Source organism: Myxocyprinus asiaticus, chromosome 25, assembly GCF_019703515.2.
Source record: "Myxocyprinus asiaticus isolate MX2 ecotype Aquarium Trade chromosome 25, UBuf_Myxa_2, whole genome shotgun sequence".
Taxonomy (NCBI): domain Eukaryota; kingdom Metazoa; phylum Chordata; class Actinopteri; order Cypriniformes; family Catostomidae; genus Myxocyprinus; species Myxocyprinus asiaticus.
In genome coordinates this window covers 14,185,528-14,198,285 of record NC_059368.1, presented here as the reverse complement: position 1 = coordinate 14,198,285, position 12,758 = coordinate 14,185,528, and the positions used below count along the sequence as shown (strand labels likewise).

The 12,758-nt window shown below is 38.2% G+C and overlaps 1 protein-coding gene across 1 annotated transcript in view; it reads right to left on the bottom strand.

Moving 5' to 3' along the window:
- The window catches only part of LOC127416380 (hemicentin-1-like), a 150,268-nt gene that overhangs the window by 68,802 nt on the left and 68,708 nt on the right, over nt 1-12,758 (bottom strand). The window contains exons 20-39 of the mRNA XM_051655706.1: nt 12,479-12,591; nt 11,482-11,641; nt 10,895-11,078; nt 10,163-10,290; nt 7,903-8,169; nt 7,673-7,768; nt 7,370-7,564; nt 7,144-7,274; nt 5,965-6,112; nt 5,709-5,835; nt 5,456-5,610; nt 5,065-5,343; nt 4,508-4,789; nt 3,594-3,702; nt 3,331-3,500; nt 1,545-1,699; nt 1,268-1,391; nt 1,063-1,164; nt 255-431; nt 13-164 (exon numbers count right to left, since the gene is read on the bottom strand). Coding sequence (XP_051511666.1) covers nt 13-164; nt 255-431; nt 1,063-1,164; nt 1,268-1,391; nt 1,545-1,699; nt 3,331-3,500; nt 3,594-3,702; nt 4,508-4,789; nt 5,065-5,343; nt 5,456-5,610; nt 5,709-5,835; nt 5,965-6,112; nt 7,144-7,274; nt 7,370-7,564; nt 7,673-7,768; nt 7,903-8,169; nt 10,163-10,290; nt 10,895-11,078; nt 11,482-11,641; nt 12,479-12,591 — 3,254 coding nt within the window. The remainder of the gene's footprint in view (nt 1-12; nt 165-254; nt 432-1,062; nt 1,165-1,267; nt 1,392-1,544; nt 1,700-3,330; nt 3,501-3,593; nt 3,703-4,507; nt 4,790-5,064; nt 5,344-5,455; nt 5,611-5,708; nt 5,836-5,964; nt 6,113-7,143; nt 7,275-7,369; nt 7,565-7,672; nt 7,769-7,902; nt 8,170-10,162; nt 10,291-10,894; nt 11,079-11,481; nt 11,642-12,478; nt 12,592-12,758) is intronic.

The following is a 12,758-nucleotide window of genomic DNA, read 5'->3' as shown; positions in this document are numbered from 1 at the left end:
AAAAACACACACCTGGATGCCATCTGAGAAGCTGGAGACAGGGCTGCCCTCTTTGAGCCAGGTGAGGCTGGGCACAGGGACTCCTGAGGCTTCACACTCCAACCTGACTGGATTATTCACCACCACTGTTATCATTCCTCCATTACTGGAAATAGTGGGAGGAACTAACAGAGAGAAAAGTGTATTAGGAAACAGTGACAACTTTTAGGAACATTTAGGAAAAACTGACAACCACCTCCTTCAAACACACTCACCGTACACCTGCAGGCTGTGTGTGAGCTCAGTACTGCCAGCCACGTTGATGGCCACACACTTGTAGAGACCAGCATCTGACACCTGCGCACGGTCAATCTCCAGCACCTGGCCTCTGCTCTGTATGTTCACTCCAGCAGCGCTTGTCAATGGACGGCCATCCTTATACCACGCCACAGCTAAAGCAAGAGAGAAAACACACAGTATAAACTAGAGATGCATTTATCTCTATTTTCGGAATCTATCATTGGCTAGTGCAAATTTAAACCTGGAGTCCAGTTTGCATACTATTCATCCTAGACAGAATGCAAGATTAGAATTTGTGTGTCCCAAATCATCAGTGTTGAACACATTAAGCCAAAGGTGCCCTAATGATATACATTTCCTGTGAATTTTTTAAATGTAAATTCATTCAAGCTTATTAATACCCGCAACCCCTTGTGCAATGGAAGAGGAAGAGTTTGTGACTTTTGTGACGACTTTATTTTCAGTAGAAGAAAAGTGGAGAGGAATGAGAAGCTGAAGCTTTTACAAAAGTTTTTAAATGTATGAAATGTAAAAGTTAAGCAATAATTAATTTTAAGGTAATGAGTTAAAATGGATGAAAACATGTGGCAAATGGAAACGGTACGTGACAAAGGGGTCTGTAGTATAAATGTCATGACATGGTATTATACGGGCATACTCTTTTGATACACACTTAAAAGTATGTACTGTCCAAACATCAGTACATACTTTTAGTGTATAGTATAATTTGACAAATTGAGATGTAACCTAATATTGTCCTAAGATGGGAAATGTGGGACTCACCTGGCAGAGGACTTCCCGTTGCCTTACACTTCAGGTGAATTTGAAAACCAGCTAGAATTGTTTCATTGAGTGTTTCTCCAGCATGCTGAATGCTTGGAGGTTCTACAAAACACATATACAGTACAAATAACTTCATTTTAAATTGAGATGTATGTTAGGTATTTAAGTACAACTATTTAGCGAAGTTAAAATGTATTTTTCCTACCGTGCACATTGAGCCGAATGTGCTGTTGTGCATCCCCTGCCGCATTAGTTGCCACACATGTATATTTCCCAGCACCCTCCAGTCTGGCCTTCTTTATGTGCAACACCTTGCCGGCAGACTCCAGCTACATGTAACCACAGAGAGATAAAGACAGAGGAGATAGTACAACTGTATTATAAAACAGAACTGTTGGGTAAGTGTGGTTAAATAAACCTTGCCAACACCTTATTTGCTTTAAAAGGCTTCAGGGAACTAAAGTCATTCTTTGAAGTCTGACCTTCAGGAATTCTTGTGTAGTGTCCACAGGACGGCCATCTTTAAGCCATGTAATGCTAGGAGGTGGAATTCCACTGGCCACACACTGAAGGCTGATGGGCATGTGGAGGACCACTGACCTCTCAGATGGACCAGTAGAACGGATGGTTGGGGGAACTGACAGACAAATATCACAGAAATAGAAAGCAAAATGTAACCACAAAAGTGCCTGCAACATGTTTGTATCTGAAACATATTTAAAGGAACATAAAAGATACAAGTAAAAGCCTGTAAAAAGTTACCTAAAATATCCCCTCTGTCAGCAGATGAGGCAAAAATTTAACAAAACATTTGCAGGAAATTATAGATATTCAAGACATAGTTCACCCAAAAATGAAAATTATGTAATCATTTACTCACCCTTGTGTTTGTTTCAAGAAAACCTGTCTGACTTTGTAGGCCCTCTTTTAAGAGCGCTAGCACCAAGCGCAGCACTATGCCATAAGTCATAAGAACAAAGTCAATGGGCATGGCCATGAAGTTTTGGTATTTTTGTGCAAGCATGCACTAAGTCTAGGTTCAAATGGGTTTGGTGAATTCGCCTGTGCAAAGCGCTAATGGGCTGGGTCACGTGCAATTTAATTCTGAGGATTTTCTCCGGTTTTTGCAGCATCTGCATCCTATTATATAGTCCATTCCCTAAAGACAACACATTCATAAGAAGTTGGTAGTGTAAATGGACTGTATGCAATGAATTAGAAGAATAGAAATATGGACTATGTGAATATGCACATTCTTTTGCACATTAACTGCGTCCTTGTTGAATGTCAGGCATATTTCTATGTCAGTGACACGCTCATTTTATATGTATGGAAAATGTGGTTCAGGATTTGTATGTAGGCTCTGCTAAATTATAGAGAATGTATGTACTATATTATTAATATACGCACTTCACATTTACCGAATTTGATTAAAAAAAATTTAATTCATTTATTGAGACAACAGGTGGAAAAATACCAATAAAAATTAGATCATAAATACAATTGTAAGTATAAACATAATAATAATAATAATAATTGAAAAATAAACCATGACCTATAGATAGTTTAACACAAATCTAATACATTTTTGTTTCATAAAACTGCGATTGTCAAGGAAATAATTTGATGTTCCACTATATTTTGGACATGAACTTTATTACAATCTACTGGTGGAATCTCCAAACTGCAAATTTAGGAAATTAATTTAGATGGTACTGGAAACAGACATGGCTTTGCAAAGTCTTAGCACAATGACCAATTTCTCAGGAAAATAGCAAATTGCGCATTGCTTTTTTTTTTTTTTTTTACCATAATACACACCCACAGCTTGTCCACATACACCCACAGATGGCGCAAACACTCCCACCCATGCCCACTTGCTCTTTGCACTGCCACAAAAATTTAGCTTAGAATTAGCGCTCTCACGAAAATTGGATAAGATGTAGTGTTCGGTCTTTGCTCGTAGCACTGTGCTTTGCATGCTTACAAAAACAGAGCCCTCTGTCTTTTGCGGAACACAATAGAAGATGTTAGGCAGAATGATAGGGACTGGCAGTCTCAGTCACCATTCACTTTTATTGTATGGAAAAAGATGCAATGAAACAGAATGGCAAATGAGGCTGTCAGTCCCTAACATAATACCGAACACCTATTGTTATGTTCCACAGAAGACAGAAAGTCATACGAATTTGATGATGACATGATGACAGAATTTTAATTTTGGGGTAAACTATCTCTTTAAATCAAAAAACAAAATCTGATCATTACCATGTACAGATACTTTAAACTCTCTCTCTTTTTCTCCAGCCTCATTGGTCGCTACACAGTGAAAAACTGCTGTATCAGACACCTGAGCACGAGAGATGACCAATCGACGGCCATTAGATGTGATCCTCACTCCCTCGCCCTGCCTCAGCGGCACACCATCTTTTAGCCACCTTCAGAGAAAGAGAGTGAGGTTACAGATGAGTGACTTGCGAGAGAGTTATGCATAAGTGTGAGTATGTGTGTGTGTGTATTTGTGTTCTCACGTGATTGTTGGTGTAGGTGTGCCTGTAGCGTGACACTCAAGCTCTACAATATTGTTGATGATGACAGTGGTGACTGTGGTGTCACTTGCCCCATCAACAACAGGAGGAACTGAATAAACAAACAAAATAAGAGCAGAATCTATCAAACACTACAGCATTTCTGGAACTGGTCCATCTTATAAACCAAACAATGCATGGATCAACACTGTCTTTGAAATAATGCATGAGCAACTGTTCTCACAGACACACATAGATAGTTAATGAATGCCACATGCTTCAGTCACATCATCAAATGCTGTCTCTTTGAGTTTCTATCACAGACTATTTTAATCTCGCTGTATATTTTAAATATTTCCTCCATTCATTGTTAACCAGTTTATTGGCTCATAAAGCACACTTTGCTCTTGATTTCCTGCACTGACATTCCAGTGAATGTACAACACAAATTTGGATTGAATGAATGTTGCACATGAATTAGGAGAGTAGTGATGTCCAGATGTTCACAAGATCGATGTGCCGGATGAAACAAGATCTGTCTGGCTCATGCACACATAAACACGTCACGAGGCTGAATTCCCGTGGATAGTGAAGAATGGGGTGCCTGGAAATATTTTGCAAGACTCTGTCAAGACTCTTGTCTTGATTGGTGAACATTTAACATATTGATACAATAGTTTCGAGGATTGCTAAAAAAAATTTGTTGGATTTACCTAATGACCAAATGAGAAGAGGATCAGTATTGTTTGGATGAAGTTACATGGATGAATGGCAAAAGGTCTTTCAACAGCAGAGTAACACATCCAGTTGACAAGAATACCTCTAGAAGAGCTTAACTATTCTACCATGTCCTAGAAAACTAAATGTCTTTGCAGATATTGTTTTGTTTAAGTGTGTGTGTGTAAATTTATTTATACCTAAAACATTAACATCATATTTGATCTCTTTCTCTCCAGCAATGCTGGTTGCCACGCAGACATATTGACCAGCATCAGATGGTAGTGCATTGAGGATCTTGATTTTTCGACCCTGCTCTAGAACCTGCAGGTTCTCTCTAGTTGTCACTGGTGAACCATCCTTCAGCCAGGTTAGTGAGGGAGGAGGTTGACCTTGAGCCTCACACTCCAAAATCAGAGATTTACTGAGCACAACTTTCATGTCTGTGGGACCATCAGAGACCCCAGTGATAGAGGGAGGAACTACATGATGGAAAAAAGCAGAGAACAGCATATGTGAACAAATGTTATGTAAAGACGTATAGTTATTGTTACTAATATTTTAATTTGAATATTAATATTTCATATTCTTTTGTTTAAAAATCCAGCTGAACACGTTTTTTGTTCCAAAATATGGACATTGTTTGAAAAGGCCTTTAGACAAAGTAACAAAAGGTAAAAAGCTAAAAATCCTACAAAGTCAGAAAATCCAGAAAAAAAAGAAAACTACAATAAAGCACTCCTTAGTTAGTCCTCACCGTAGACATCCAGCTCATAAACCTTTTCAGCAGTACCAGCCACACTGGTGACTTTACAGGTGTACTGTCCAACATCAGACATCTGAGCTCTAAGGATCCTGAGGAACTGTCCTCGGTCCTCATACTGGGCCTGTCTGCTGGACAGAATGGCCTCTCCATTCTTATACCAGGTGATGGAAGGGAGAGGCACACCCCGTACCTCACACTCCAGAGTCACCACATTACCCAGAACAACTGTCACCTCAGAAGACACATTTCCTCCCTTAATACTTGGTGGCACTGAGTGGGCAGATGGATAGACAGACAGAAAGTGCAGGAAATTTAGTTCTATTCTGTTGATGTGAAACTCATTTTTCATGTTGTTTCTGATTTTTTTTTTTTTTTAGCATACCAAAGACACTAAGGTTGAATTCCTTGGACTGCTTTCCTGCTGCGTTAGTGGCGCTACACTGGTATCGTGCCTGGTCACCTAAACGAGCACTCTTTATCTTCAACTGTTGTCCTTGGTTTGAAACTTCAATATTGGGGTCACCCAAAAACACTTGCCTAAAAGCAAAGAGAGGGAGATAGTACTCCTAATGCACTGTGCTCCTAGTATTGTTATCTCAAAAAATAAATCTGGACCAGCTATAAAGTGTTCTTACTTTCTGTTCTTGTACCACTGAATTGTTGGAAAGGGATCACCTTTGACCCTGCATTCCAAAATTATCTCCTGATTAAGCACAGCAGAGAGGTCACGTGACCCAACTGTCCCGATGATTGTAGGAGGAACTACACGGAGGAAATCGAATATGTAAAGACGTAATGCAAACTTGTAAAAAAGCAAACCTAGGTAATACCATACATATAAGCAAATATCTTCCCTAGTGACATGAAAAGAAACATAAAACCACAACTTACCCAAAACATCTAAGTAAAAATATTTTTCTGTGCTTCCTGCAATGTTAATGGCCTTGCAGCTGTAGCGTCCAGCATCTTCAACGGCCACTTTCAGCAGCTTTAGAGTCTTTCCCTTCTGAAGAATTTGCACATTACTGCTAGGAACCACCTGGTTAAACAGTAAAACCAGCTATTTAAATAATTACAAATAACAACTTCAATACATATTCAAAATTACATAATATATCCAAATCACACTCACTGTTAGTTTCATTACAAAACCACCTTGCTGTTTCTTTCACACTGCATCCTTTATGAAGCTGATTAAAATGGCTTTAATTGATCAGGGTAAATAATCACACAAACATCACAAAAATGTCATTAGGAAAGGTAATGTTTATCATGAAAATGTGTTTATTAGAATCCAAACGTCTGGTATTTTTGTACGCTATCATTAATCTGAATTAGCTGACATGAGACTGCTGTTCCTGCAGTGTGATTAGAGATTTCCTAATGGGTCTTTTTATGATGTACACTTCATTCTGAAATTGACTCTCTTAAAGGCAGATTTATGAGAGGCACTGGCATTTCATGACCTGTCCTTGAAGCTCCAACCCAGTGATTGAAAATAAGTAATTTGTGATAGGCCTCATTCGGTAATTCTCATTAGGCTTACATAAAGTGGTTTATGCACATAAAGACTACATGAATTAGCATTCTCAATGCATTTATTGTCTGTAATGTGACATTTTTCCAAAAATAATATTTAGAGTGAATTTAATTGCATTGGAACATGTTAGGCAATGATATTACTGGTTAACATTACAGTATTCTCCTTGTGTGGCCTTGGTTAGATCAGCAGAAAAGTTGCTTTAAAGACAGAAATTTAGCTAATTATTACACTTTTTTATTATTAAGAATAACATGCACAATAAGACTATGTATGTTTAATAAAGTAACTGGGATCAGTTTTTTATTTCATGTTTTTAATGGTTGACTAAGGTTGACTCAGGACAAAGAGAAATGATTGAAATGCAAATAAAACAAAGAAGTTAGCTGAAAAGTGAAAAGTAAGAGCATTTCTTTGGCCAGTTAAAATATAATACTGCAATATAGCTCCACAACTAAAAACTTTTCAGCTGTTTTAAGAAAGTATGCTTCATGCATTAGTAAATGAGTGAATTAATATTAAGAACTGACCAGAACTCCATCTTTGTACCAGGTGATGACAGGTACAGGTGTACCTGTGACGTCACACACCAGGCTAGTCTGTTGATTCATTGTTACAGAGGCATTGGACAGCAGGCCATTATCTCGAATATCAGGTGGGACTAGATAAAGAAAAGCAGGACACATATGTGATGAAATGTGATGAATGGGGAGCCAGGATAACAAGCTTAAGAATTTTTTTAACTGTTGCACTAACCATTGACCTTCAGCTGGTATTTTTTCTCAGTTGTACCAGCATCATTGACAGCCATGCATATGTACTCCCCATTATCAAGAGGGGACACTGAGGCTAGGATGAGAAGTGTGCCATCCTCCAAAATAGACACTCCCGGCTCCTTTCCTGTCAACTCCTGACCATTCCTAAACCACTTTATTACTGGCTTAGGGGTACCTGCATAAGTAAAATGACAGGGAGTTGTGTAACAAGCATTTATATTGTAAGCATTTGGTAATCCAGGTGTATAATTAGTGATTTATGAAGATAAATGTATGGGTTCACCTTTGGCAGGGCAGGGGAAGGCGATCTGCTGGTTAGCCACTCTCTCCTGTAAGGGACTGTTGAAAGGGGGCTCAGAAACCTCCACAACGGGAGGGACTGTAGAGAATGGAGGCCGTGAATGATAAAGAAGTGGATTACCAAGCCAAGCTCCATATGATTACATGTAATTTATCATCCACTTCAAGCTGAATTGCTGCATTTACAATTCTAAATGCCAATTCCAGACTGACCTTGCACCTGGAGCTGAATATTGGCTTCATCCTGTCCGGCGATATTGGAGGCCAAGCAGGTATAGACACCCTCATTAATAAGCCCCACCTGGCTCACAGTCAGAGTTCCATCTGATATCCTGTACAGAGAACTGGCCAGAAGGGCAGTGCCATCCTTCAGCCATGATACAGAGGGTTCTGGGACACCCTGTGCAACACAAGGCAGGTCTATGGCATGCCCCACTTGCACTTTCATGGCTCGAGGACCTGCACGGATGCTGGGAGGAACTGAGGGGGCAAAATTATATATATATGATAGGGACTGACAGTCTCAGTCACCATTCACTTTTATTGTATAGAAAAAAGATGCCATGAAAGTGAAATGAATATTCTGCCCTTTGTGTTCCTTGGAAGAAAGAATGCAATATGGGTTTGGAACAACATGAGAATGAGTAAATGAATGACAGAATATTCATTTTTGCATAAAAATGAAAAAGAAAAGAGAAAGAAAAGAGCAAAGTGGACAAAGTGGCAAACATGTGCTCTTGCATTTGTGGGAAACAGTGGGAAATCTACACACAAATAATATATTCTTTCATAACATGTGATTTGGTATAATTTATTGCTTATAAAGTATTCAAAAGATATTTTTTGGCTGTGCTCAAAAATAGCAACCTGTCCTTATTTGCCTTCGGCTGTTACTGATAATTTTCTCACATCTTTTGGATTTTAATCTTTCTGATGAGACATTTGCTAGCTATGATAAATCAAATAGTGCACTCCCCCTTTTATGTCCCTCTCATTCCTCAGACTAAGTTAGAATGTATCTGCTCATAGTCGTCTGGAGGACTATAATCCAAGATTAAAATGACTTGGGGTTTAATTGCAGTCATTATAAATAATTTTACTTACAGATGTGTTTAAGTGTGCTCTGTGAGCATCTTATGTTAATGAGACTATAATTTTATCAGGCTTTGCTCAGAGCAACTGAGGCATAGCTGATCTTTCTTTCCATGCTTTCTCATATATAGTATAGTGCCAGCTCTGCTGCAGCTCAGAAGTGCTGAACCTCATTTGGCCTCTTAACACCCACTTAAACACACTCACATGTACAGTGTGCAACACTTTATGAAATCAACAAATGCCCAACTTGTTTATGTATATCGATTCAATTTAATCTCAGTAAGCCATCCTATTAAAAAGTAGTTTAAGGGTAAATTTCTGCATCAATAATGACATAAAATTTAGTTGCAAGCAGTTTGTTTAAAGGAGTACTCATAACTACCTGTTGAATGACCAATGGCAGACAAAGGGAGTGTTTTAAAGTAGTTTGAGATTTATTATTATTTTATTTTTTTGTTATTCCATTTTGGTTCTGCTAGTCATACAATAATTACACTTTTCATGTTTAAATTTTGGAGTTTGACCCCCTACAATCCACTTTCATTGTATGGAAAAGAGCATGTTGGACATTAAGCTAAATATCTAGCTAAATATGTGTTCCACAGGAAAAAAAGAATCCATGTGTTTTGAGCAAAATAAAGGTGAGTGGATTATGACAGAATATATATTTTTGAGTGTACTATCCCTTTAACAGTTGTATGAAAGAATATAGAATAAATCAGATGTGTTATATTAAAATGATCTGCTTAAAGGAGAGCCAGTTTACTGAATTTGCTTCTTTAAAATCATCTTTCAAAGGGAGAGGGGCAAATCTATGCAACACAAATATCTTTGGAGGGAATACTCTGAACAATAAACAAATGAGGAAAGTGTTCTGATGTGTGACTGCCCTGGGTATAAGTACATTAGCATGTGTGAAATGTAAACATGTGGATGTACTTACGGCACTGTGGTGTAGGATGTGAAATTGAAATTTAAACATGCAATAATCAGTCTTTAATGATCCTCATGTAGCTTTGATTTACATGTGGTTTTCATTCAAAATATTTGTTTTATAGATGTGGGTTAGATCAGACAACTTATAAATCAATTCAGGATGTCTCACAAAAGATCTATTAAAATATGACTGATTTAAGCCTGATGTCATAGCAGGACCAATGTGCCATTGTGATCCATTTAAACACCTCCGGGCCTATGTGTGCTCACAACTTCATGAGATAAAACTAAACCTAGCAACAAAATGTATTGCTGCTTTAATGAACACATTTCACCTACAAGGATAAACTTACAGCTGTAAAAGCATGCAAGTAAATAAATGTGTTTAAACAGAGATAGAGATAAATCATTGCCTACGGTTAACTGTTGCTGTTTCACCTACCCAGAACTCTGAGCTTGATCATATGAGTGAAGTTTCCTGCTATGTTTGAAGCCACACAGAGGTACAGGCCACTGTCAGTCACATGTGTTTCTGTGATCCTCATAGAGCCTGATGATAGTTGAGTGTGTCTATGAAAGAGGAGGTCAAATAAGGAAATCATTTTTAATTCATGACATGGGGAGAATACAATTTGGATTTACACATCTACAGTAAAACCACACAGGTGCTCCTAGTTTACAGAGGAGCTTCTGAAATGTCATGGTAAGCTAAAAAAGAGAGTTTAATGTGTAATTTTAATCTGACCACAGTCTTTCTGCCTTTAGGCTGTACAGTAAACATCAACCCTTGAAAAACAATGCTGAGAAAAAAAAGCTACTTGCATAAAAGCTTTAGTGTGAAGTCATAAAATGAGTTAAAAGTAGGACATATTGTACAGTAAGTATAATGTACTTATCACATGGCAGTTGACATATAACATGTCCATGAACTTTTTAACATCAAGATTTTAGGTTACAATATATCTAGGTAAAAGTATACCTTAAGTCCTGTTACTGGTCACCATTCTTTTAAAATTTTCTTGTTTTTTTTCATGTTTATGCCTTCAGGAGTTCAATTTAAATAAACCTGCTATGTGACAAATACATTTTTAAAAGTACACATATTCCATGTAGGCTCTAAATTAATATGAGATCATAAAAATATAAGTGACATAAAACATAGTGAAAGTGACACCTGGGTGAGAAGGGAGAGATAAGCTGCTTGTCTTTGGCCCAGGTGATGATGGGAGGAGGTACACTCTCCACCTCACATGGCAGTGTGACATCATCACCCACTTTTACTGACATCTCCAACAGCCCATCTGAATTATTCGGTCTTTCTGCTCCACCAGCCCCTGCACCGCTCAGCCTGGGCCTCACTGCACAAGTCCACAAACAAATGCAAGTTAAATTAGTGAGAGTAGAGAATCCACATAACTATTACACAAAAACATCTCAGTCCACAAATGAAGACACAGAAACAATGAGAGTGATATACTAGATGATTGAGAACAAAGTCCCAGTATCGTTTAGTACACTCAATGTAGTGATCAACGTGCAAAGCCACAGAAAACAAGACACATTCTTATTGACAGAGACAAAGTTTAAGATGGCTCTGATGCTGCATTTCATTTCCGCAGAATGACGCTGTGAAAAACTGAAGACAACACAAGACATGTTTCACAGAACCATTGAAGGAAGCTCTTGGAACACATGGAGCAGAGATGAAAATGAAAAGGTTTCAAGGTAAAGGGAGAGATCAGTAGATGAAGCTGCTCTAACCATAGACAGTGAGCTGGACCTTTCTGGAGCTGTATCCAGCAGCGTTGGTAGCCATGCATACAAACTCGCTAGACTCTTCACCAGAGGGGGAGACAATGTGAAGACTGCCATCCTCACCCAGAGAAAAGGCACTGCCATTCAGATCAAGCAACTCCCCTCGCTCAGAAAACATCATCACAAAATGTCATTATCATCAGTTCATTTAAAAACAATATCAGGGTGCAATGTAAGACTGTAATGATCACAGATAGATACACAGATAGATATACAGATTAAAAACTAGATTGATAAACAGCAGGACAAATGTGAAACATCAGTCAGAATTTTAATTATTTAGTTTACGTAAATAGAACATTTAGAGTTTGAAAGGTCAGACAAGCTCCTAACCATCAAAATCTGTACCTGCAAAATCATAAATCACCACAAAAGCAAAGGCTAGTCCAGGGGTGAACTGTCTCTGTAAGCTCTCAAATCTGATCCGGATAAACCACAGAGTGAATGTAAAGGTTTAATGTGATCAGAAATCTCCAGCTGCTGTACAATTTAACAGCATCACATTTCCCTCACCTCATTTATAGCACATTTATAGGTCCAAAAGTAAGCCCACACATTGACATGGTGCCACACCAAACTTTTGGGAATGCATAGTGGTTAGTAACAAATTCTGGGACTGACATGTTTATTGTCCAGACTGGCAAAGAAATGTAATTCTTTTGACAAGTGATATAATGCATTTGTTAAGTTGTAAAGTGGCAAAACATGTCTTGAATGTGGTTGCACTGCATTACCCATGACAATGATAGCTTTGTGACATTTGGATTTGGAACAATCAATTGCCGCTTTCTTTTTTATTTTTCAAAAGTTTCAAACATACTCTAAAAAGTATATTTTCTGTCCTAATTCACAATATACTGTATTTGTGTGTGTGTGCGCGAGATAGAGAGAGAGACAGAGAGAGTGACAGAGAGAGAGAGATTCCATAGAGATAGAGAAATACCTTAGACCAGGTGATGTCTGGTTTGGGGACTCCATGTGCACGACATGGCAGAGAAACAGGTCTCCCTTCAATGGTACTGAAGATTTGAGGGCCATGTTGAATACTGGGCATCACTAGAGTGGGAAACCACATACAGAAACACTTGGCTGAATATAAGGTGGGATTAAGAAATACTTACAAAAGCATCACTACACAGAGCATCTTATTTGTGAATGTATGGCAGAAAATAGAGATCCATGTCCCTGACATTGTCACTTTACATTATTTAGCATTCCTTAGT